This window comes from Rutidosis leptorrhynchoides, chromosome 3, assembly GCF_046630445.1.
Source record: "Rutidosis leptorrhynchoides isolate AG116_Rl617_1_P2 chromosome 3, CSIRO_AGI_Rlap_v1, whole genome shotgun sequence".
NCBI classification, from domain to species: domain Eukaryota; kingdom Viridiplantae; phylum Streptophyta; class Magnoliopsida; order Asterales; family Asteraceae; genus Rutidosis; species Rutidosis leptorrhynchoides.
The window spans coordinates 582,922,347-582,949,601 of NC_092335.1; the positions used below are offsets into that span (position 1 = coordinate 582,922,347).

The 27,255-nt window shown below is 39.3% G+C and overlaps 1 protein-coding gene across 1 annotated transcript; it reads left to right on the plus strand.

The window, feature by feature from the left end:
* The first annotated feature begins 139 nt into the window (after positions 1 to 139).
* LOC139902928 (putative calcium-transporting ATPase 11, plasma membrane-type) lies at positions 140 to 26,456 on the plus strand. Its single transcript, XM_071885623.1, has 7 exons — positions 140 to 347; positions 22,258 to 22,312; positions 22,716 to 24,637; positions 24,729 to 24,884; positions 25,274 to 25,445; positions 25,661 to 25,959; positions 26,086 to 26,456. Exons 1-7 carry the CDS (start codon positions 168 to 170, stop codon positions 26,389 to 26,391), a joined length of 3,090 nt encoding a protein of 1,029 aa, XP_071741724.1. The 5' UTR covers positions 140 to 167; the 3' UTR covers positions 26,392 to 26,456.
* Positions 26,457 to 27,255: the final 799 nt, after the last annotated feature.

Here is a 27,255-nt window from a genome sequence, read left to right on the forward strand (position 1 = left end):
CCTTCAATTGGCTATTCTACTACTCCGTATTACGTATATTTTATATTTTATATTTAACAGCCACTTGCTTAAATCCAAGTCATCCACTTCCGAATCACAACTTTTTATAAATATTGTTCTGTTTCAGTTACCATCTCATTTTCCCCCTATAATCCCCGCCTACTGCAATGGTTGTGGAACGTTATCTAGGCGATGAATTTCATGTTGCGCCCAAACGTCCGTCAGAAGAAGCACTCAGGAATTGGCGAAAAGCGGTGTGGCTCGTTAAAAATCACCGTCGCAGATTTCGACATGTTGCTAACCTTGATAGCCGATCTATTCACAAAGATAGATGTCTCCAAATCAAGGTTTCATTACTCTTCCTTTAAATTTTGAACTTAATTCTAGTAATTTAATTTAATCGATGATGTATGTTTGTTAGGCTTTAGATCTGTGTGTGAAATAAAATAAGAAATTATCTGTTGAGTTTGTTGGTGAACATGACTGGCCCTACAGCCACTTTAAAATAATCGACGGGTATTGAAATTTAGTAATTTACCAGATTTTATAATAGAGCGTGTTGAAAATGTGGCCTACAAAAGTTTTAATATAGATTTTTCTTCTTGTTTTTATATGTACAAAAACAAAAACTTTTCGTATGACTTTTATTTTTTAATTTTAAATGTATTACTATTGCTCTTATATACTAATCGCAAACACATCACTATCACCCAGTTCAATTTCTGACTATGTCAAATTATTTAAAAAGATAGTATGACTAAAGGGTGCGCATAAGACTGATTATAATGGGGCATCAAAAAAATCCGTCAAATGACATGGAATCCATTGTGTCACTAGTTTGACGCCTCTAACGGGGCGTCAGTCGAAAATTTGACGGAAGAGAGAAGATGTGTCAAATATTTTTCAGCCAATCAGATTTCACCATTTATTTTCATATATTATTATTTAACATATTTTATCCAACTATTAACAATATTTTATCACATCACCCACCACACAATTTAACACTCAAATTTGACATTTCCCTTTATAATACTTCACTTGACATTGCCACATCATCAAAAAGTACAATACTTGCCTTTGACATCATAGTCAGGGTTAGAAACAGTCTAATGCACAATTCATCCGGTACCAGGTCTCGCGCTCAGAAGGCTTGATTACCCGAGGTTTTACCTTCTATGAGGAGGCAATGCGCTCGTTCATAGAGGGTTTCCTCGCTTACAAAAAAAAACTCATTATATTATATTATATGTACAATACAATAGACAACCTTAATTTTTTACTTTAATAAGTACATTAATAATAAATTAATGAATCATCATTATCATCATTATATATTATTTTAAATATAATAATAATAATTTATAATTTTATAGTATATTATCTAATCTAATATATATATATATATATATATATATATATATATATATATATATATATATATATATATATATATATATATATATATATATATATTAAAGACAATATAAATATATAAATGACTAGATCTGTGAACACTTTTTTTTTAGTTTTAGTTTTGTTACAATTGTTATTTTGCTTTCAAATAATGGTAATCTATCTGGGAGATGATATTTTTAACATGGATTTTAATAAATTCACTTAAACTTACTAACTTACCCTTTAATGATCTTTTACTAGTATCTATCTGAATGGTATTTTAAGAACATTGCACATAATAATTGTGGATCTATCAAAATAGGAAATAGAAGTATCACCTCCCAATCTATCTCATTTCTTAAGAAAATAGATAGATTATTGAAACACCACAAGTCATGCATTAGTGATGTATAATGTACAAATCAACTCGAATAAATCTTTCTATATTTCATGTTATATGGCGTTTAAGTCCGATGATCAACGAGTCAAAATATTGTTCATCTAATGAGTTTTTTTTTATTAGCGAGGAAATTTCCTATGAATGAGTACATTGACACCCCCATAGAGGGTAAACCTCGGATAATCAAGCCTCTTGAGCGCGAGACCAGGTACCGGGTGAATTACGCACAAGGCGCACCCTCTGATCACACTCCCTTTTTGAACGAAATGACTTTACCAAGATTTGAACCCGGGTGGTGTGCTTTATCGGGTAACTCAATGGCCGCTCAGGCAAGCTTGCGTGGTTTGTACATCTAATGAGTTCAGGTTGAATAAAACGTATATTATCTTCAGTAATGATTTGTGTCGTCTATCTTCTAACGCACCCATAATTTTGATGAATGTTTTACAAATATAGAGATATGGTCAAATTTTGTGAGTTTAATACATATATATTATCCAATTTGATGTTCTTAGTCACTATCACATAATTAAATTATATCCCATTGTAGTTGTTCAATTCAAGCCTTGATTTAGAAGTTGTTGGTCCAATTAAGTTATTATCAACTTGGTTGTTTGGTACGGTTAGTCTAACATGTAATGTTTAGACTGCTTCTAACCGTGTCTGTGATATTACGTCCAGTTTATGCATTTTTTGATCAAAAAGTGCAAACTGACCGTGATTAGGGAGTGTCAGTATCTGACATTCTATAACTATTGTGTCACCTTTATGTGTCATATATTGGTTCGGTTGATGTGGTAAAATCTGATTGAAAATTGGTTGGGAAAATAAATTAATTATAAAAAAATCTATTTATTAAATCAGGAATCATGTGATTGGTTGAAGGCAAAAGTGACATTTTTTGCGTCAATGGCCCAACTGACTCCCCGTTAAAATCCGTCAGTTTTGACACATAGACTGACGGAAGGTAACTAACGGACGGTTAGGAGCAGTCTTATAAGAACATGGAGTCATGGGTCTGCGATGGAGTCGGTCACCGATTACGTCGGGATCGATCCGTCCGCTGACTCCGCTCCAGCGTCGAGGTCTCAAAGTCTGGAATTCAACTTTGGATTTGTGACTGTTGCGAGCGTTTTTTTCAATATATATTCATTGAAACGGATTTATATATCAAATAGATATATATTTTTAAATTAAATATATATAATTATTGATACAGATGATCGTTTGTTTAACAAAACACTACTATCTATTTTCGCACCCTTTAATCTAGGCCTAAACTAAAATCATAAAATCAAAATACATTGTACAAATACTCTAATAAATACATAACACAAATTGTGTCTCATTCTTAGTGTGAGACTTTTCACTATTTTGTGAATTGTCTTTATTTATCTTAATTCCTGTTTTTTGTCAAAAAAAAAAAAAAAATAATAATAAAAATAAAATAAAAATAACTAACTAACAATAATGAGCAAGAAGTGGTCCCTAATTAATTAAAGAAACTTGACTCTCCACGCATTCACATCCAACAACCAGCTGAAAAGTCGATGTCTATAACACACAGACTATCTAATTTGTGTGTATATACACCAACAAAATAGTTTCTTCGTCCCAATTTTAATACTCATAGTTCTTAATAAAAATGCACAGTTTAAAAATCATTACACTTTATTTTTTTACTTTACTATTTTACCCCTTACTTTTAACTAATTTTTTTTTTTGTTTTATTTACATAAGATATGAGTATAAAATAACTTTATGTCATTATTGTTATCAATTTATGAAAGTGAACTATTAATTTAAAACAACTCAAAAAAGAATATTGAACTATTAAATTGTGATGGATGGAATATTTAATTTGGGATTGGAGGGATTAGTAAAGATACATTATCAATGTATCACCATAACGATTGTAAAGATTGTACATGTATGTGGTGGTTTTCCGTGATCCCAATACTTTTACTTTTTTATACAACTTATTCTTCAAATTGTATAAGGCATTAATAAATTTAACTACTAAACCGCATGTTAAACTTAAAGTTATAAGGTTTTCCTTATTTGGATTACCCACGAGAGCGAGTAATCCAACTTCATACTCTAATGTACGCAGCTCATCAGAATTACTCTTTGTCTGTTTCCAACGCTTCCTTAATCATCACAAGAGTCTTGTCAAACAGACGACAAATAAGTCGTTGGGTCTTGTTAAAGAAACGGGTATGTTAGATCTTATGATCTATTTGTAAGGATACTAAATACTAATGATGAAATGACCTTTTGTTTTACTAAAAATATTAAAGGAATTTCAGAAGTAGTGCTTTGGATGGAAATACAGTCTTTTCTGTTTTACCAAAATATAAAATGAAATTCAGCCATTTATTTATTATGTAACTTTTTTGGTAAGGATACTAATGATAATTTCCCTCTCACTACAATATTCTTGCTTAGCGTGTACTTTTGATTGTTTTCTGATTTAAAGAGACTAACAACTAATGACGCGCATAAAATACGCTAACATTTCACGCGAGCTTATGACTGTAGCTGCGCATTCAATCATCTCTAAGGGCCAGTGACGCGCAATATATGGCGCAACTCAGCTGATGCCATCGCGCGTTATGCATCAAGCTATCGGGATGATACGTGAATGATTGCGAAAGCTGAATAAGACAAGAGATAGTACAAGACATTAAGGACGGGATCTTCATGGTCGTACGAGTAGCAGGACGTGAAAGAACAGCATGATATGGAGGGGACCACGTGAGTGCACGATTCATGCGACAATATAGTACTATTCTGTACCATCCTGTCCCCTCCCCTTTTTCTTCCGCCTATGTGGCAAGAAAAGGACAACCACTCTCACCTATAAATACTCACAACGGACCTCATAAAAAGATGACATACAAGATAGGGAGAGAGAAAAATATCACTTGTTCTAGTGCTCTATCTGCGCAATCATAAATATGGTTCTCATGTAACGCTCTTTGAACATCAAATCCTAACACCGTCCACGAGCCATCAACTCCGGTTAACCCGAATGATGGTGGGTCACGTTTAAACACCCAATTTGAGATCGTCATCTCGTATGAGGGTTATTCACGGTACTCCGGACCAGCGAGTTAAACTTAAGAAACCCTTAAATCCCCCTTTATTGTTGATCTTGCATGAACCGAACCCCCTTGAACTAATTTATGCTTGATCAAATGGCGCCATCCGTGGGACAACAAAGTTAAAAGGTTTAAATATATCTTTTCCCTTTATTGTTCTTAACTTTTTCTCAGTTTTTTCTTCTCAGTTCTCACTGCGCTATCTATAACAAGCGGTCGTAAGAGAGGCATATGCAAATATGACTACTATCTCCTCGCGCAGGGGTGGAAAGCGCAAAGCTGACCAGATAGGTGAAGAGGTTACGGGAATCTCTTTTCCTGCTATCCGGTTGAATAACATTTCATGCGCACCTATAGTGGTTTAGGGGTATCTACATGAATCTGGATTCAAGATAAGACGTTTGCATATGGATACCGGTAGCAGTGTGGATATAATGTATGGGCAATGTTTAAGACAATTGCTAGAGTCTGTAAAGCAAGCCATCCGACCTTCGACTATGGCGTTCAGGGCGGACCTACATGGTTTCGACCGGTAGCACGTGCAACCACTCAAATACGCGGTCTAGTGGAAAAAAAATTCGAGTTTTAACTAGTGCCACCAGTGGTGAGGGCCGATCTTGGTACCGGGCCACATGGGCGATGGCCCAGGGCATCAATATACAAAGAGCATCAAATTTAAGTTCAAGGTGTATATAGAGAAAAAAGCTTGCTTGTATTTTAATGGTGGAAAAATTGGGGGTTGATGGAGGTGACTGGTGAAGTGGTGAGAGAAATGGATGGTTGCAAAAGATGATGATCACGTGACTTACTGACTTTACAATTACTTCGTACTAAATATTTACTATTTTAACCCTTACTATTACTTGAATTCCCTTTTGTATCTTACATAGTTCTGTAAATTAGTTAGTTTTAAAAGTAACTTTTTTATTTAAAGTATCATTTGTTTTATTGAAGTTAAGCTATTCATATTCTAAAATTTTAAACTTGATTTTGATACTAACGCCTTTTAGACTAAAATCGACATATATTTTAAGTTGAATATTGAAACATTTTTAATAATTTATAATCAAAATACAAATATACAATAAATTGAACATATAAATTTATATTGAGTGTAATAACATAATGGTTTACAGATATATAATTTTGTGATAAAAACGGTCCCACCCACCCAGGCGACTCAAGGCGATCTTCATATCGTGCTCGATTCTTCTTCGTTTTCTTTGATTTTTCCTGGTGAGTTCGATTTTCTTGCTATCTTTTGGTTATTATCTGGTTCCCGTTGTTGGTTTTTCTGGTCATGGGTAAATCATCGGGTGGGAAGAAGAAAAAACAGGTTCAATTGGCTCCTAGGGTTTTGAGGAATCGCAAAATTGGTGTTACTGACGTCGATAATCAACCCGGAAATAGTCAAAACGAAACATTGGTGCCACCGGAAAACTCTCAGGTTAATAACCTTGATGCGAATTTTGACGATCAAGGGGTGAAGGATAATAGAAGTGTGTATACGGCTTCGGATTCGTCTGAAGATGAATCTACTTCACAACAGGCTGATTATAATGTTGAGTCACCTAGGGTTAATCATGTTTCTGGTAGTGACAATCGTTGTGATCAATCTCCTAGGGTTTCCACTACAGCGACAGAAAAGGGGGCGTATTTTACCCTGGGAACTGAACATGTCACAGGTAAGGAGTTTAAGACTACTTCTGTGAATTTGAATATGAATGATGATACTAATGTCCAGACAGCAAAAACGGATCCTTTGATGTCTTATTTGCATGCTGCTTCCAGTTCTGTTAAGAAACCAAAGATAAACTTTCGTCTTTTGGAATCGAATACTAAGTTGGAAGAGGGGATAGATGTGGAACTGCCATTATCTTCAGTTATGGAGGCTTCTGCGAGGTATTCTAATACGTTGTACGGATATTTTCTTGGCAAGAGACTTGCTTTTCCAGTGGTGCAACATTATGTTTTGAATGCATGGAAGAAGTTTGGGATTGAGAAAGCAATGATGAACGCCAAGGGTTTTTACTTCTTTAAGTTCTCCTCTGAATCTGGTATGATTGACGTGTTAGAGCATGGTCCATGGATGATTCGAACGGTCCCTATTATTCTTAATAAATGGTCGCCTAATGTGTCGTTGACGAAAGAAGATTTGACTAAGATTCCCGTATGGTTAAAACTGTATGATGTTCCTTTAGCTGGGTTCACTGAAGATGGTCTAAGTGTCATTGCCTCTAAGATTGGAAGACCTATGTTGCTAGACTCTTATACGAGCACAATGTGTGCGGAATCATGGGGAAGGCCGAACTATGCTCGTGCCATGGTGGAAGTGGATGCCAAATCTGAGTTAAAGGAAAAGCTAACTGTGGCTACTCCGAACATTGAGGGAAAAGGTAAAACTATTGATGTGGTTACGGTTGAATATGAGTGGATACCTCCACGATGTTCGTGTTGTAAGGTATTCGGTCATAAAGATGTTCAATGCCCGAAGTCGGTCCAGGTAAAGGAAGTGGAAGCGCCTAAGACTGATGATGGTTTCAAGCTGTTCTATAAGCGTAAATCTAAAGGTATAAATGTTGGGAACCCTAAACAGCCACCTGTTGAAGGATTTGCAGTGGGTAAACAAAAACAAAAGGTGATCTATAGGGTCAAACAACCTGATGCAATTAAGAAAATGGATACAAATAAATCGGGTGAACCGAGTGGGCTGAAAAACAAAGATGAAACGGGTTCAAAAGAGATTCACTTGGAAAATGCCTTTGATGCCCTTAATAATATTGATGAGAATCTTCCCGCGACTAAGACAATCGAGTTGAATCTTATTGATGAAGAAAGCGATGTTGATCCAGATTTGAATGATACTGCTCAATTTATGGCTCATGGATTATCTGAGGGGGCAAGCACTCCCGATGTCACAGGTATCCAATGATTAGTTTCGCTTCGTGGAATATTAGGGGTTTGAACCGCATCCCAAAACAAAATGAGGTTCATGAAGTGGTTACGGGTAATAATCTTTGCATTTGTGCTATTTTGGAATCCCATGTTGTTAGTAAGAAGTTAAACAATATTTGTTCGACTGTGTTTCCTCATTGGAGCTGGAGTTCTAATAGTAGCTCATGTGAGCGAGGCACTAGGATAATCTTGGGGTGGGATCCTGATATTGTTCAAGTGATGATTCTTGCTTCTTCTGATCAGGTTATTCATTGCCAAGTCAGGATGTTACAAGATAACAGAGATATGTTTGTTTCTGTTATCTATGCTTCAAATAATCACATGCATCGTAGGAGTCTTTGGCGGGATCTGTCAATGCATAATCGATTCGTTGGTCCTTATCCATGGGTTCTCTTGGGGGATTTTAATGCTTCCTTATATATTGATGACTCTTCTTCTGGTTCTTCTCGAATGACAATTGCTATGAGGGAATTCAAAGAGTGCGTCGATGATATTTGTGTGACTGATGTCAATCCCACTGGATTGCATTTTACATGGAATCAGAGGCCTAATTCCAACTCGGGCATTCTTAAAAAGATTGATCGTATAATGGCGAACGAAGCTTTCATGACCGAGTTTACCAACGCCTATGCCATTTTTCAACCGTACAGGATCTCTGATCACTGCCCATCGGTGTTGAAGTTTCCTAGTGTGATTTCTAATCGTCCAAAACCTTTTCGCTTCAGCAACTATTTAGTGTTTAAAGAGGAATTCAAGCAAATCGTGACTGATGGTTGGGGAGCGACTATTGATGGTCACAATATGTTCAAGGTGGTCAAAAAGTTAAGAAGTTTAAAGAAGCCCCTTAGAAAACTCATGTGGTCAAAAGGTGATTTGCACGATAATGTTATTCGTTGTAGAAAGGAGCTTGATGAAGCTCAGATTGCCCTGGATGCCAATCCTGCGGATGTGGTTTCTCGTGAGAATGCTAGTCGTGCTCTTAAACATTTTACAGAAGCAAGCTTAGAGGAAGAGAGGTTTTTAAAACAAAAATCTAAGATTGAATGGCTAAGAGTCGGTGACTGTAACTCTGGTTACTTTCACAAGGTGATCAAAGGTAGAACACACCGTAGTCGAATTCAGGCGCTGATAGATGGTGACGGTTGTATCATTGAGGGTCTAGCTGTCCCGAATAAAATTGTTGCTCACTTTGAGAATTTTCTTGGTACGGCTAATGTTTGCTCTCCTATATCACAACCTGCTTCCCTATTTACCAATCGGTTATCTGCTGATGTGGCTAACCATATGGTTCGTTCAGTAACGGCTACTGAGATCAAGGATGCGATATTTGATATTGGAGAAATTAAATCCCCGGGTCCTGATGGCTACACTTCTGCTTTCTTTAAGAACTCGTGGGAGATTGTTGGTTCTGATGTAGTTGCTGCGGTTGCGGACTTCTTTAATAATGGTCAGCTACTTACTGAATTAAATCATACTATTATTGCCTTATTGCCGAAAGTTGCAACCCCGGCGAAGGTTACAGATTACAGGCCGATCTCCTGCTGTAACGTTATTTATAAATGTATCAGTAAAATTATCACTAACCGCATTAAATCGAGTCTAGATATGTTGATAAGTGATAACCAGTCAGCTTTTATTCCGGGTCGGCGAATATCAGATAATATTTTGCTTACCCAAGAGCTCATGAAGAATTATCATCTTGATAGAGGTATTCCGCGTTGTGCCTTTAAAGTTGACATTCAGAAAGCATATGATACTGTCGACTGGAATTTCTTAGAGTCGATTCTGCATTGCTTCGGATTTCATAATACTATGGTGAAATGGATCATGAAGTGTGTGTCGACGACTTCCTTCTCTATTAATATCAATGGGGAGCTCCACGGTTTTTTCAAAAGTAAACGGGGTTTGAGACAAGGAGACCCGATTTCTCCTTATCTTTTTACTCTTGTTATGGAGGTGCTCTCGTTGATGCTAAAACGGAATATTAGCCGGGCAGGTGACTTTCAGTACCATCCTAAATGTAGTAAGCAACACATTGTAAATCTATGCTTTGCTGATGACTTGTTCTTATTCTCGCATGCTGATATCGACTCTGTTCGTATTATTTCCGATGCCCTTGAGGAATTTAAATCTTGTTCGGGGTTGGTGCCTAGTCTTCCTAAGAGCACCGCATTTTTTGCTAACGTTAGCCAGCTTGTAAAGCATCAGATTCTGGATTTACTCCCTTTTGAAGAGGGATCTCTCCCGGTTCGTTACCTTGGGGTTCCTCTTGTTTCTTCTCGCTTATTACATCGAGACTGTAAAGTTCTTATTGAGAGAGTGAAGCACAAGATAGATGATTGGAAAAATAAATCTTTATCTTTTGCTGGGCGTGTGCAACTTATCATCTCAGTGCTTTATTCTATGCAGGTTTATTGGTCGGGTGTTTTTATTTTGCCTGCATCCGTGATCAAAGACATCGAAAAACTGTTAAGGGGTTTCTTGTGGTGCCAAGGGGATATGAAAAAAGGGAAGGCCAAGGTAAAATGGTCTGATTTGTGTCTTCCGAAATCTGAAGGAGGTCTTGGGTTTAAGAGCCTTAAAATGTGGAATGTTGCTCTCATGTCTTACCATATTTGGAGTCTTATTGCAAATAAGCAATCCCTTTGGGTTAAGTGGGTGCATTCTTACCATTTAGTGGGGCGCCATTTTTGGGAGGTTGATGTTAAATCTACCTCTTGTTGGAGCTGGCGAAAACTTCTTAGCATTCGAGGTATCATTCGGCCGTTTATTAGACATATTATCGGGAATGGCCAATCAACTTCTGCTTGGTTCGATTGGTGGTGCGAACATGGCCCGTTGGATCTTAAGATTTCTAGACGCCAAATTTTTAACGCGGGTTTTGATCACAATACTCGAGTGTGCAGTTTGGTTAATGACACAGGGTGGACATGGCCATCGGAATGGGGTCAGATTATTCCTTTCGATACTTCTATCTCATTGTCTCATGATCATGATTTTATGAAGTGGATCGATTCGGATGGTGTTGCTCATCAGTTTTCGGTTGGATCTGTCTGGCATTCGATTAGGCCAAAAGCTCCTGTTGTCCCATGGTTTAATCTTGTTTGGTCCCCTCATTGCATTCCCCGTCACGCGTTTCTGTTATGGCTAGTCATGGGTCAGAAACTGAAAACTCAGGATAGGCTTCGCTCGTGGGATTTACAACATCATAGGGGGGCTGTGGTGTGCTCGTTATGCAACATGGTTATGGATTCTCATGATCATTTATTTTTTGAGTGTGCTTTCTCGTCGCAGGTTTGGTCCAAAGTGCAGCCTTTAATTCCGATTCCTATTAATTCTTCTAGCTGGAAGTTGGCTCGTGATGTGTTATCGCCAGTTGCTCACAAAAAAGTGGCCCGTGTTGTCGTTTCCAAGCTTTTGTATGCTGCTGCTATATATTTTCTGTGGCAAGAGCGAAACAATCGGATTTTCAAAAGACCCAAACGTTCAAGTGATCAAGTCTTTGATGTCATTTTTTCCACTGTTCGTTTAAAGTTGCTTTCGATCAAGTTTAAAGATTCTCTTCAATCGCAGCTTTTAAAGGATACATGGAAGATCCCATAAGCTGCGCTAGTTTGTGCTTGCTAGTGTTCTAGCTGTTTATTAGGCCGTGTCTGGTTGTTTGTTTGGTTTGCTCGAGCCTGCGTGCTTGTTGTTTTGGTTTTGCGTTTGCTGGTCTTTTATGGTGGTTTTGAGGCTTGTCTCTTAACCTCTAACTTATTTTGTTTCATTCTTTATTCTTTTATAAAATTCACCGGGTATAACCCTTTACCCAAAAAAAAAAAATATATAATTTGTGATTAAAAATATATGTTTTTATACTCAAATACACTCATAAAAGTTGATGTTAACATTGAGTATGATAATGCCCCTTAAGCGTATATATAATTTATACTCCCTATGTCCCACATTAATCGCCATTATTCTATTTTGAAATGTCTCAGTTTAATTTATTTCAATATTTAAGTTTTCGTTTTACAATATATTAAGCCCTCCTAAACTCTAATTCATAGCTGCGCCTCTGGAAATAAGTCGTTCAGTGAAAAAAAAATTTAGTTGAACTAGTGACACCACTGACTATAATACCTAGATCCGTCACTGATGGCGCTCTCTGGATTCTCAGGTGAATCGGCATGGCCCATAGGCACTCTGGATCTGAAACTGGAACTAAGAGACGATAAGGATAAGTTTAAGACGCGCACTGAAGATGTCGAATTCTGTGTAATGCGCGCACACTCCACGTATAACGCCATACTAGGTAGAATATCCCTACAAAGGTTTGGAGCAATACCATCCACGGTTCATGGATTAGTAAAGTTTCCGACAAAGCAAGGAGTTGCTACTCTCGAGTCGAACCCACTTGAAGCACTATGTGCTTCAGTAACGGTAAAAGAGAAAGAAAATCAGTGGGTCAGACATCGTCAGGGTGCCTCATCGTAATAAACCCCACTTACCCGGACCAGAAAGTGAAAATAGGGGTGGGTTTGACGAAGGAAACACAAGCCAAGTTGCGCAACATCCTAATGACAAACTTAAATGTGTTTGCTGGCGCGACGCATATATGACAGGCATTCAGCGGGATATCGTGCAACATCACCTTAACGCTGATGTGAATGTGACACCTGTCCGGTAGAAGAAGAGGCCTATGGCGCCCGACAGGAGTGAATGGCTGCGCGGAGAAGTGAACAAGCTGGTTAAGGCAAACATTCTGCGCAAAGTTAACTATCAAACGTGGGTGGCTAATCCGGTCCTGGTTCCTAAGGCCGACGGATCATGGCGTTTGTGTGTCGACTTCAAGGACATCAACAAAGTTTGCCCGAAGGATAACTACCCTCTACCCAAAATCGACTGGAAAGTCGAATCTCTCGCTGGGTTCAAGTTTAAATGTTTCTTAGACGCATACGAAGGTTATCACCAGATCCCAATGGCGCAGGAAGATGAAGTAAAGACGATGTTTCATACGAACCACGTCATATACTGTTATACAAAAATGCCGTTAGGACTTAAAAACGCTGGTGCCACATATCAGATCGACACCACTTTTGCTAAACAGATTGGTCGTAACATGGAAACATATGTCGATGACCTGGTCATCAAAAGGAACAGCGAGGAACAACTGCTAGCAGATATCCTCGAAACTTTTGATACACTGTGCAGCGTTAACATGAAACTCAAACCATCAAAGTGCGGTTTTGGAGAAGAAGAAAGATCATTTTTGGGACACGTAATCACCGCTAGGGGAATCAAAGCTAACCCGAAAACGATTGAAGCTATTGAACGCATGTCGTCTCCAAAAACCAAAAAACAGGTTCAAAGTCTAAATGGAAAACTTTCTGCGTTGACTAGATTCTTGTCAAGAGCCGCTGAAAGATCTCTCCCATTCTTCAGCACACTTAAGAATTGCGCGAAAAAGTCTGACTTCAAATGGACAGAGGAGGCAGAAAAGGCATTTCAAGAAATGAAAGCGCTGCTTAAAAACCTCCCCAACTTAACCGCGCCAATTGCCGGGGAAACCCACATCTTGTATTTAGAATTGCGCGGGAAGCTGTTAGTTCGGTTCTGATCGCTGAAAGGGACGAGGTGCAGACACCTCTATATTTTGTTAGTAAAGCGCTGACTGGGAGTAAGCTGAACTATCGCCCAATCGAAAAGTTCGTATAAGCGCTTGAGATTACTACGCGACGCTGCGGCGATACTTCCAAGCTCACCCCATAGTGGTACTGACAGATCAGCCTATCCGACAAATCCTGTATAAGCCAGAAACGTTGGGACGATTAACGAAGTGGGCAATCGAGTTGGGAGAATACGAGATTAACTTCTGTGCCAGATGCGCGGTAAAAGGGCAAATACTAGCAGACTACTTAGCAGAAACCACTTCCGATATGCCGATTGCGCCTGATTTGGAGGGTGATAGAACACTGGCACCAGAGCTCTGGGAGTTGTATACCGATGGCGCGAGTGGTCCGGAAGGAGCTGGCACATGTTTATTGCTTACCGGTCCCAATAAGGAGGAGCACACCTATAGGCTAAGATTTAATTTCAAGGCGACAAACAATGAAGCAGAATACGAAGCCCTACTGGAAGGAATAAGGCTAGCCAAGGAAATTGGAGTCAAGAAACTCCAAGCATACGTTGATTCCCAGTTAGTCGCTAACCAGATTAACGGTACTTTTGATGCTCACGACGAAGGAATGCAGGCATACCTAGCCTTGGCGCGTTCCCTGATCAACGAATATGACGATTATCAGATAAGTCAGATACCTCGAAGTCAGAATAAAAACACAGATGTGTTAAGTAAACTGGCAGCGCTGACTTTTAATCATCTTGAAAAGAAAATTCTGGTTGAGCAAGTTTTTAAGAAATCCATCGAACCTAATTAACTAGCCGCTGTCGTAGAAGAAGCTGAGCATTGCTGGATGACCAACATAATTGAATTCCTGAAGACGAGCTCGCTGCCCGAAGATGATAAAGAAGCAAAAGAGATAAGAGTCAAAGCTCCGATGTATGCACTACGCGATGATGTTCTATACAGAAAATCGTACCTCGGACCAAGCTTTAGTTGCGTTGGACCCAAGCAAGCCGAGAAAATTATAGACGAAGTCCACGCGGGAGCCTGCACTTTGCACTGTGGTTTCAGGACGGTGGCGGAAAAAATTAAAAGAATGGGTTATTACTTGCCAGGCATGTACAACGATGCAGCGGAAAGAATAAGGGTATGCCAAGAATGCCAGCTACACGCGCCCATCAGCAAAGCTCCGCGCCACCCAATGATCCCCATAACGTCACCATGGCCTTTCTGCAAATGGGCTATTGACATAGTGGGACCGTTCCTTACTGGATCAGGAACCGTTGATTACTTGGTAATTGCGGTTGACTTCTTCACCAAATGGGTAGATGCAAAGCCGCTAAACAAAATCACAAGTAAGAAGGTAAGGGATTTTTTTCTGGTAAAGTATTGTTTGCAGGTTTGGGATCCCAAATGAAATAGTGAGCGATAATGGGACGCAATTCGAGGGAGAACCTTTTCGCAGTTTGTGTCAAGGGCTGAACATAAAGCGAAGCTTTACGTCCGTCGCGTATCCTCAAGCCAATGGGCAATGCGATGTTACCAATAGAGACATAGTCCACACAATTAAGGCAAGGTTAGGAAAACAATAGAGAGGATGGGTGGATCAGCTTCCTAAAGTCCTTTGGGCACATCACACGACACCAAAAAAACAGCATTGGAGAAACACCATTCAGTCTGGTATATGGCTCGAAAGCAGTCTTGCCTGCAGAGATAGCCATCCCTACAGAGTGAATGTTGTCATTTAATTAGAACCAGAACTCTAAGGATATGCGCACTAATTTAGATTTGCTAGAAGAGCGTAGGGAAATGGCGGCTGCTCGCAAGGCCATCGACAAACAACGAATCGCAAGGTACTATGACAAGAGAGTTAGGCTCATTACATACGCGGTTGGTGACCTTGTTTGGCATGACAATCAAGCGAGCAGAATCGAAGACACCGGGAAACTGGGACCCAATTGGGAGGGTCCCTACAGGGTTATTGGAATTAGTAAAACTGGAACCTACAAACTACCGGAGCTAAATGGTAAGGCGATTAAACACACTTAGCACGCTACCGCGATGAAACGATGTTATATGTAATAAAGAAAGTAGGGGAATTGATCACTCCGTTAATTTGTCTTGATTTACATATAGCGATAGTGTTGTTATTCGTAAAAGTAGGTTAGTAGTAAAATTCACTATCGAACAATGTCTTTACAATTGTACTTTTCATACATCAAGTCATTTCCAGTCTACAATTTCATGTACCTAGAATAGCTACTTGCTTAAACTGTCCGCGCACGAAAAAAATGCATGTGTTGCCGCACTTAGAAGACTCCTGAACACGCGCGACGAGTGTTGTGTCACTATGTGTGTTGTGTGCACAACAATATGCGTGGAAACCAATACTGATACGCCTCGAGTATAAAAACGGGATACTTTAACAAGCCCATGGCGCAAAACGCGAAAAACACATTAACGCAATATCATGCAACGAGTAAAATAATTAACGTAGCTTCAGTTCACACACATTAAATGATACCAATAATATGAATGATGGTGGGAAGGCTTATAATCATCATAAGTTCATTAATTACATCAGAAGGGCGAAGCTACATATACAATTAAAGAATGAAAAATTCTTAAAGTCTATACATGCGCAAGTTACAACTCTGCATTTATCAAATCATGCGCAGTCATTCTCGGGTCGCACGAATACCTCTTTAAACGAATAATTTCAATATTCTCTAAAGATTTTGCCACCTCTTTGGCAATCACTTCGGCGTGAGGAGTGAAACGAGCCTCGATAGCAGCAGGGGGAGGATCGGGAACAGGCATGTGCTTCTTGATAAAGTTCCAAAATCGAACGCGCTCTCGATCTTGAACACCCTTCACCAGCGAGTTATATGCATAGTTGACCGCCTCACAATTAAGCGCATTATTAACAATATGAGAAAGTCCGGCCTTTAAGCGCTTAAACTTGCGCTCTGACTTTTTCGCCTCTTGGGCAAGGGCGTAATGGCAGTCCATTAACCTGCTCATGTCAGCCTCAATTTGAGTCTTCTCTGAAAGAGTAACCCCTAACTTGAGTTGCAAGTCATCTCTTTCAGAATTTGATTTTTCCAACACTTCACGAAGGCGTTGATTTTCTTCTCGCAGCGCCTGCACCTCATCCACTGCATCTATGCCCGCATCGTCACCTGAATTTCCACTGGCTTGACGATCGCCCTGAGGGTAGTGTCAGCAGAATTCGATGAGGCTGTCTCCTCATCATCAACATCTGTCAATGACAAAGTATATTAGATAAGTAAACCACGATAAGGAAACCAGATGCGCAATCAAAATTTTACCAGGTATTCCGCGCTTTGGAGACGATGAGGGATTATAAATAAAATGGGGAACGAATGGCGCAAACATGTCATTGAATTGCTTGGGTTTCAGTTTTCGCTTACCAACGTAAAAAGGGTGACAATTAGATGACCCCGCTTCGGCAGATTCGCGCGTGCGTAAAGAACTGCATGATACACCAGACGAGCGAGTACGCCCGAAAGTATTGCGCACTGGAGCGTAAGAGGCAGCTACGTACGCCAGCCTCTCCGTTTTGAGATATGTCGCAAGCGATATCTCTAAAAAGAAGAAAAACACAAGGCGCGACGTTGTGTCAGCACATGCCGCGCAATGAACAAACAGATTTTAAGAAACTCACTAACCTTTAAGGTGTTGCGCGAAGCAGAGATGAAAACCAGGGCGAGGCCAATGTTTAGATCCCACCAGCGTATAGGGCAATGTTTTGATACAATATGCATGTACAAAGATTGCCCCACACACTTATCAAACATAGCGCGCTCCGCTGAACTCAATGGAGGCGTACAGTTTAAATCAGAGTTGAAACCATATTGCCATTGACCTATGTTGGCGCATGAGGAAGGAATAAAGGTGTTGTCGACAAAAAAGAAATTCTCTCTCCAGTTGGGCGGAATTCTCCACTTGATCTCACGCGTGAACTCTCGATTATTCTTAAAGCAATACCAGCCCTGGTCGAGTCGCTCGTAGCTGAAAATATTCTTAAAAAGGTTAACTGTAGGCGTGAAATCGTGCGCATGGCACCACATCTGAAACAACGAGACTCTACAAGCGTTGTTCGGGTCCAACTGCCCCACACCGATGTTAAAATGAGATAGCACGTGCATGAAAAAATTGGTGGGAGGAATGCGTATGTTACCTATCACCTATCTCCATCACCAAATCGTAAATCGTAACCTTACCATGTGGAGGACGATTGACGCGCTTGCGAAAACTTGGAATGGACGGATTAAATTCTTTAATATGAGGGTACCACGTAATCAGTTTCTCTATGAACTCCGGGCTAACATCAGACATGATAGACCCTACATTCGAAAAGTCGACGCTCGCGCTACTTGCAGCCATTATATGATGTATGTGTGGGATGAAAGAAGATAGAAGTGAAGAATAAAATGAGAAGATTGAGAGTATTTATAGGGGAGAAAAAGGAGGAAAGAGAATACGGAACGAATCTGAAACGTACACGTGTTAGATTAGATCTGACAGCGAATTAAAGAATTCAATGAGCTGACTGCGAAAGCGATAGTTACGAAACCCAATAATGGTTGCGTCAGAACTGTCACATCACAATCAAATACGAAATGACGATAATTCTACGCCATGCGCGAATGAACTGTGCATACCATAAAAACTGGGGGGACTTAATGACGCGCATAAAATACGCTAACATTTCGCTCAAGCTTATGACTGTAGCTGCGCATTCAATCATCTCTAAGGGCCAATGACGCGCAATATATGGCCCAATTCAGCTGATGCCATGGCGCGTTATGCATTACGTTATCAGGAGGATACGTGAATGATTGCGAAGGCTGAATAAGCCAAGAAATAGTACAGGACATTAAGGATGGAATCTTCATGGTCGTACGAGTAGCAAGACGTGGCAGAATAGCATGATATGGAGGGGACCACGTGAGTGCACAATTCATGCGATATTATAGTACTATTCTGTACCATCCTGTCCCCTCCCCTTTTTCTTGTCGCCTACGTGGCAAGAAAAGGACAACCACTCTCACCTATAAATACTCACAATGATCCTCATAAAAGAGGACACACAAGATAGAGAGAGAAAAATATCACTTGTTCTAGTGCTCTATCTGCGCAATCATAAATAGAGTTCTCAGGTAACGTTCTTTGAATATCAAATCCTAACACCGTCCACGAGCCATCAACTCAGGTTAACCCGAATGATGGTGGGTCACGTTTGACCACCCTTTCTGAGATCATCATCTCGTATGAGGGTTATTCACGGTACTCCGGACCGGAGAGTTAAACTTAAGAAACCCTTAAATCCCCCTTTATTGTTGATCTTGCATGAACCGTACCCCTTGGACTAATTTATGCTTGATCAATGTTAAGATACGTCAGCAGATGTATTAGAATACAGTCGGTAGATACGCATTTAATGTTAGTCTGTGCATTTAATATATTGTTGGTAGACGTTATGCATTTAGTGTGGTTAGTTGGCATTGATGTGAGTAGTTGGCTTTGTATCTATATATGCACTCGTGTAAGCACATTAGAGGATATATAGAAGTGATAACAATGTAGTCGTTTGAGTTTTCCAGTGTTCTTTTCTTTTCTCTTCCGTTCTTCATTCATTTAGTTTACGATTCTTATTTCCGTTCACATAGTATCTTTCGTTTATCTTAGTTTACTTGGTATCAGAGCTATACCTGTGAGAGCAGAGCAGAGCACCCTTGTGAGTGGGCACCCTTGTGAGTGGTCTGTGAAGGTTTCAGAGAGTTTCGTTTATACCCTGTTAGTATAAACCGTCATCACCACCACTGCTGCCATTTTGAAATCACCCAAGAGAGTGATTTTTGGTTCCCGCTAAAGGTGGTACCTCAGTTTTGGGTATAAAGAAGGTACCTAGAGAGTACCTCCATCGGATTTCAGAGCACCCAAGAGAGTGCTTATTCTGTGATAAAAGAAGCATCCATATAGAGTGAGAATTCTCACCACTCCCGCCAATCGACTAAGAACAGCGCGAATTGCAAAAGCTAAAAATTAATTAAATTTCTGACAACCGAAACCATCGCCACCGCTGCCTTCTATAGCCGGCGCCGACCACCGCTGCCGGAGAACCACTCGCCGGCGCGTGTGGGCGCGTGTCCTGCATTACGTCGTCGATTTTTCTTCCGGTGGACTCGTCTTGAATTTCAGACCAAAAACCCGGTGAGTATTGGTCTATTTGGGTACTTTGATTTGAGTTCGTTGGTAACAACATTTGCAAGAATCAGTGTTTCAGTTTTGAGATAATTCTGATTTGTTGGGTTTTCTTTTGTATTGGATGAGAGTTTAATCTTTATGGTTTTCTTTTGAATGATCATGCATCCGCAGAATGAAAAAGAAAAAAAAGTAGCAACCTTTGTAGTGAGGTTTGTCCATTTTCATAAAATAAATGTACATATTCATTTTGATGGGATTACTTTCGGTGAAGAAAAGATTGTGGAGGGGCCAATATTTATAATTTAAGGGAGGGGTATGTTTTGGCGGAAAGTGGAAACAGATAATTACTACCACCACAAATGAGTTTAAAGACTAAACTTTTTCAATTAATTGGTGTTATTGTAAAACTGAAAGTTAATTAGTCATCCTTGATTATTTGATCGTTTCTGGTAAGACAAGTTTGGTGGTCTTTGGTATTTTGTTCATCCCGATGCTCCTGGTAAGCAAATTCAGTTGTTTCTTTGTCCCTGGTGCGACGAAATTAGTTGTTCATGTCTTTCAGTTTATAAGTCACCACCATCATTAGTCTACAAGTCATCACTACCAAGTCTCTAGTGAAGAAATTTCAATTGTTAGTTCATCCGTGGAGAGATGAATTATATTTTCCGGAGAGGCAAGTTTGGTTAATTAGTCATTCAGTTCAGTTATCTTCCGTTGGTTATTCGGCCGCCTGTTAAATAGTCATCCCTGGTGAAGCAAAATCAGTCATCTTTCATTGGTCATTCGATTGCCCCTGGTAAGGCAAGAATGTTAATTAGTCATCCTCCGTTATTTATTCTTCCCCGGCGAGATGAATATTGTTGCTCCTGTGAAGCAATTTCAGTTATTTGGTCGTCCCAGTGAGACGAGTTGAGTTGCCCACGGTGAGGCAAGTTTGGTTATTTGTTCATCCCTAGTGAGATGATATTTGTTTGTCCCCGGTCAGGCGAGTTTGGTTGCCCGTTGTGAGACACATTTGGTTATTTAGTCATCAAGTTTTGTTATCTTCCATTGGTTATTCGATCCTCCCTGATGAGGTGAGTATGTTAATTAGTCATCCAAGATTATTTGTTCGTCCCTGATCACACGAGTTTGGTTGCCCCAGGTGAGGCGAGTTTGGTAATTTGATTGTCCCTAGTGAGACGAGTTCGGTTATTTGTTCATCCCTGGTGAGATGAATCTTTGTCATCCATGGTTATTAGTCATCTATTGAATTTTCGACTACAGGAAAACCACTCACGCGCCGCCTTCCTAGTCATCCATGGTTATTAGTCATCCTTGGCGAGATGATGTTTGTTCATCCCTGTGAGACGAGTGTGATTGCCCCCCCGGTGAGGCATATTTAGTTCGATCCCTGGTGAGATCGATTGGGTTAATTGTTCGTCTCTGGATAGGCTAGTTTGGTTATTTGGTAGCCCTTTGTGAGGCTAATTCGGTTCTTGAGATGTCATTTGAAGTCATCACTGCTGCAGTCCTTTGAAGCCACCACCGCCGCCGTTTGAGTTTACTTGATCCCTTGCGAGATCAATTATGAGGTCGGTCCCTGGTGAGATCGATTCAGCTATTTATTCGTCCATGTGAGACGAATTTGGTTACTCGCGTCCTTCATCGTTGTCATGCCCTCCACGTATGCCACCGTTGTCATATCCTCCATTTACACCGTCGTTGTATTCTCCCGGCCACAGTCATCAATTATATTGTCCATTTCGGTTACTTTGATTAGATCCCAAGTGAGATCTATTGAGACATGATTTGGTTGCTTCGTTTTTTTTTTTATCCCAAGTGAGATCGATTATCTTTGCGATTAGTGAAGTCTTGGATTAGGGATTCAAAGAAGATTATGAAAGAGGTGGATTATTTCTTGGTTGTTTAGTTTTGTAACAAGCTGGAGCTTGAGGGGGAGTGTTGAGGAGCTGTCATATCATTATCCTGAAGTTATCTCTGTCGGTTTCGTGTCAAGCGGAGCTGTCATATCATTACCCTGAAGTTATCTCTGTCGATTTCGTGTCAAGTTGGGCATGATCAAAATCTATGCTCCAGCTTGAGGGGGAGTGTTAAGATACGTCAGCAGATGTATTAGAATACAGTCGGTAGATACGCATTTAATGTTAGTCTGTGCATTTAATATATTGTTGGTAGACGTTATGCATTTAGTGTGGTTAGTTGGCATTGATGTGAGTAGTTGGCTTTGTATCTATATATGCACTCTTGTAAGCACATTAGAGGATATATAGAAGTGATAACAATGTAGTCGTTTGAGTTTTCCAGTGTTCTTTTCTTTTCTCTTCCGTTCTTCATTCATTTAGTTTACGATTCATTTAGTTTACGATTCTTATTTCCGTTCACATAGTATCTTTCGTTTATCTTAGTTTACAATCAACAACTTAGCTTTTTTTCTTTGAGAACTCTAATTTAGTACTATTATTAGTCTAATATAACTACCAAATATAAATGATTATGGTTACTTTCATATACTTGTAAGTAATAATGTTCTAATCTCTTTCATGTTTCCCCTTTTTCAGGAGAATTTGCGGGTTGGCTTTCTAACAGTGAGAGCAGCAATTCGGTTTTTGGATGGTATGTAATTATGCACATATAGATCTTTTTTATAGTTGCATGAAAACAGGAATTAGGTTCTATCATAAGTCCGTAACTCATCAGTTATTTTGTAATAATCTTAATGCATCAAATCAACTTTATCTTTCCCCTATTGCACATAAACGAGTAAACGGATAAGGTTTTCCATGTTCGAGTTACCGGAGGAAGATAAGTATTTTTAGTCAGACGTACGGACCTAACCAGATATCCGTGACCGTCCGTTTCCGACCCTTTGTCTGGCCTCCCCTAGTTATGCTGCTAGCGGGGTTTGAAGGTCAGACCTTTTGTGAGGATATCAGACTCTAACCACCCGGCTATCTTGGGATTATTCTATTAGACATTCAAATTTATATTACTAACAAATAATAGATTTGATCAACAGGCATTATTCATTTCGGAAATCATCATTCAGAAGACGCTATAGTTTCTGACTTCCACAATAATCCCGGAAAACTTGCTTCCATGGTCCAAAAATATCACGTGAAGACCTTACGATCCATTGATGGAGTTAACGGAGTTGCAAAAGCAGTACAAGTCTCGTTAGACGAAGGCGTCAAATCAACTGATTTGTCTACTAGACAAGACACTTATGGAGTCAACAAATATACCGAAAAACCATCGAAAAGCTTTTTTATGTTCGTATGGGAAGCTCTTCATGATTTAACGCTAATCATCCTTATAATTTGTTCAATTGTATCAATAGGCGTTGGGCTCGCAACCGAAGGTTTTCCAGACGGTATATACGACGGTTTAGGAATACTACTTAGTATTTTACTGGTAGTTACAGTTACTGCTGTTAGTGATTACAAACAATCTTTACAATTTAAAGATTTAGATAAAGAGAAAAAAAAGATTTTATGTCATGTAACAAGAGACGGTTTACGAAAAAAGGTCTCGATTTATGAGTTAGTTGTAGGTGATGTTGTACATTTGTCGATCGGTGATCAAGTTCCTGCTGACGGGATATTTATATCGGGATACAGTTTGTTAATCGATGAATCGAGCTTAACAGGTGAAACAAAAGCTGTGCATATAAACGAAGAAAAACCGTTTCTTCTTGGTGGGTCCAAAGTGCAAGATGGGTCGGGTAAAATGCTGGTTGCAGCAGTTGGTATGAGAACCGAATGGGGAAAGTTAATGGAAACGTTAAGTGAAGAAGGAGAAAACGAGACCCCGTTGCAAGTGAAGTTAAATGGTGTTGCTACAATTATTGGTAAAATCGGGTTAGTTTTTGCTGTGTTGACTTTTCTTGTGTTGACTATTCGGTTTCTCGTTGAAAAAGGTTTGAGAAATGAGCTTTCGAAGTGGAGCTCGGTTGATGCGTTGAGTATGTTAGATTATTTTGCGACAGCTGTAACGATTATCGTCGTTGCGGTCCCCGAAGGATTACCGTTAGCTGTTACGTTAAGTCTTGCGTTCGCAATGAAAAAATTAATGGACGATAAAGCCCTTGTTCGACATTTATCTGCTTGCGAAACGATGGGTTCATCTACTTGTATATGTACCGATAAAACCGGGACGTTAACAACCAATCATATGGTTGTTGACAAAATTTGGGTATCTGGTAAAACGAAAAACGCCAAAGAATCTTCGAATTTACCCGAAAACGTATCGAAAGTTCTGTTACAGTGTATATTCGAATGTACAGGCTCTGAGGTAGTCAAAGAAACAAACGGTAAAACGTCTATTTTAGGTACTCCAACCGAATCAGCAATATTGGAATACGGTCTACTTTTGGGGGGTGATTTTGGTGTTGTTCGTAGCGAGATTGAGCTACTAAAAATGGAGCCGTTTAACTCAAAAAAAAAGATGATGTCAGTGATTACTGCTCTCCCCGGGGGTCAAAAACGCGCGTTTTGTAAAGGTGCGTCGGAAATAGTATTGGGAAAGTGCGACAAGATTATCGATGATGGCGGGGAAATTATAACAATGACGGAAGAAAAAAGAAGATTAATTACGAAAGTTATTAATGAGTTTGCGGATAATGCTTTACGAACGCTTTGTTTGGCTTATATTGACGTAGAAGGTGAGTTTGAGATGCAAAAACCGATACCTGCAGATGGGTATACGTTGATTGCGGTTGTTGGTATTAAGGATCCACTTAGACCAGGAGTTAAAGAAGCGGTTGAAACATGTTTGGCAGCTGGTGTAACTGTGCGTATGGTTACGGGTGATAATATTAATACTGCGAAAGCGATTGCTAAAGAATGTGGTATACTTACTGATAATGGTTTGGCTATTGAAGGGCCGGATTTTAGAAGTAAAACTATGGCTGAAAAGAGAGAATTAGCACCACAAATACAGGTACAAATCAGTTGCATTTCACAAAAATCATATAAGTATTTGTTTTATCTTTAGGAAATATAAATACTGAAGTGGTTATCGGTGAGTACAGGTTATGGCAAGATCATCACCAACAGATAAGTTGGAGCTCGTAAAGCATTTGAGGGGTTGGTCTGAAGTTGTTGCAGTTACGGGTGATGGGACGAATGATGCTCCAGCTTTGCATGAATCAGATATTGGATTTGCCATGGGTATAGCAGGAACAGAGGTGAGCGTTTTGTTTTTTTTGTTGGCAAACATTATTTCGTTTCCGTTAGCTATTAAAAAAGGTCAAACGGATCAACTGTCACCTAAATTGTTTGCAAGTCAACATGACGGGGCCCATTTCTATTCATACTAAACCAGCTAACGTTTTTTTCGTTTTGGAAATGTACCCAATGCCAACCCGCCCATTTATCCACCTTCATCCGAAAGGCTTTTGACTTGTTTTTATGTAGGAGGTGTATATGTTCATGTTTCTGTATGTCTATGTATACAAAGCAAACAACAGCAAATTAAAGTTATTGTTTTCTTTTCTTTTCATTTTTATTTTTTTTGCTGTCATTTGCTTGGTGCGACATCTCGAACATGCCACTCAACCATATTGTATATTCACAGGTTGCTAAAGAGCAAGCTGATGTCATCGTCATGGATGATGATTTCGCAACAATCGTTAAAGTAGCCAAATGGGGACGTGCAGTTTACATAAATATTCAAAAGTTTGTTCAGTTCCAGTTGACAGTTAATATTGTTGCTCTGATGATCAACTTTGTTTCTGCATGCATCACAGGTGAGTTATATTCAGTGGTATATTGCAACTATATTCATATGCAATTAGTTTATCATTATAACCTAGAGGTCACAAGTTTAATTTAACAACAACTAGACCAAGTCAAAGTTTTCAAAAGGTGATAATTTTGACCCAGTTGACCTATAATTTGGTCAATTTGGGTCCCAAGTGATATATCATGCAATAATTGTGATGATAATAATTGGTGTCTTCAGGGTCTGCTCCCCTTACTGCTGTGCAATTGCTATGGGTCAACTTGATCATGGACACGTTGGGTGCATTGGCGTTAGCCACAGAACCACCGAATGACGGACTAATGAACCGAAAACCTGTTAAGCGGACCGAAAGTTTCATTACGAAAACCATGTGGAGGAACATCATTGGCCAAAGTGTGTACCAAATGGCCGTCCTTTTTGTCTTAAACTTTGCCGGGAAACACATTTTGAATTTACACGGCCATAACGGAACTGCCGCCCTTAATACTTTCATATTCAACACCTTCGTCTTCTGTCAGGTCGGATTCTAATTCTAACTCACTTTAATTTGCCTAACATTTCTAAATTACCCAAATTGCCCACAACCCACCCATTTTGTCACCACAAATCAGCAATTTATCTTCTAATGCTTCATCCTTTTGTAGGTTTTCAATGAAATAAACAGTCGGGACATCGATAACATCAACATATTCCGTGGCATGCTGAGTAGTTGGATATTCATAGCAGTCATGTTATCAACAGTTATCTTTCAGGTTATCATTGTTGAGTTCCTGGGTACATTCGCAAGTACCGTTCCCTTAAATTGGGAACTTTGGTTACTCAGTATTGCAATAGGGTTTGTAAGCATGCCAATTGCAGTTGTTTTGAAGTGTATTCCTGTTGAAAATTCGATCAAGCAACAACACCATGATGGTTATGAGATCCTCCCTGATGGCCCAGAAAGTGTTTGATGAAATGCCAAGGAGAACACATATATACTTTTGATGAACGAGCATAGCATATCATTGTAGAAAAACTGTAGAATATCACGTGCTTTTACAACATTGATTACAGTTCTTATCTTTTGTAGAACGTGCAATATATGTTGTATATTGTTTTTTAATTTTTTACCATTTGAGATTGAAAGTTTGTGTTCTCTTTATATGATGCTTGTAGTTATGTGGTCCAAAAAACAATAACAGAAAATAAAAAGAAAGAGATTAATTGAATAAGTTTTCTCCTCTCCAGAGATATATTGATCCTTCTATTTTCGTTGTTCGTCTTGTTTACTTCGTTTGGTTTCGAGCCTTTTATTTTCGTGTAGTTTTCGGGTTTGTTTGGATAGTTTGTTTTTTAGGTTTTTTTTGGGTAATTAGAGATGCTCGTTTATAGATAGTTTTTGTTTAGATGGTTGTTTTTTAGGTGCGAACTTCCCCGTTTCTCAAGTCTTTTTGTAATCCCTGTTAACGGCGTTTTCCTTTGAAAAACGACCTCGATTCTCTATGAATTCATTAATTTCGCCAAAAAAAAAGAATATATATTGATCAACAGCACATCGACCAACGCAGCTTCATCATAGTTGTGTCTTATAGGAAAAAAAGTCACCACGGTAAACATAAGTGTGGAAATAAATCTTTGTTCAACAACATATTCTCGAGAATGGGAGTTCTTGATCTTTTAATTTTGAATCTCTCGCAAGCTCTTTCTCTTCTTTCAAATGGCTGTACACTTATCTATTAGACTCCTGTTAAAGCTGCGTTAGATGGGTGCGGTAGTTGAGCTGGATTTCAAGTGACGAAAGTAATGAATTTAACATAGTGTGAGTCATAAGCGTT

What these genes read in the sequence shown, in the direction of transcription:
- LOC139902928 (XM_071885623.1), top strand. Translation starts at nt 168, where the DNA reads ATGGTTGTGGAACGTTATCTAGGCGATGAATTTCATGTTGCGCCCAAA. An exon ending in TGTTTCTGCATGCATCACAG is followed by an intron (nt 25,446 to 25,660) that starts GTGAGTTATATT and finishes TGGTGTCTTCAG; the next exon opens with GGTCTGCTCCCCTTACTGCT. An exon ending in ACACCTTCGTCTTCTGTCAG is followed by an intron (nt 25,960 to 26,085) that starts GTCGGATTCTAA and finishes ATCCTTTTGTAG; the next exon opens with GTTTTCAATGAAATAAACAG.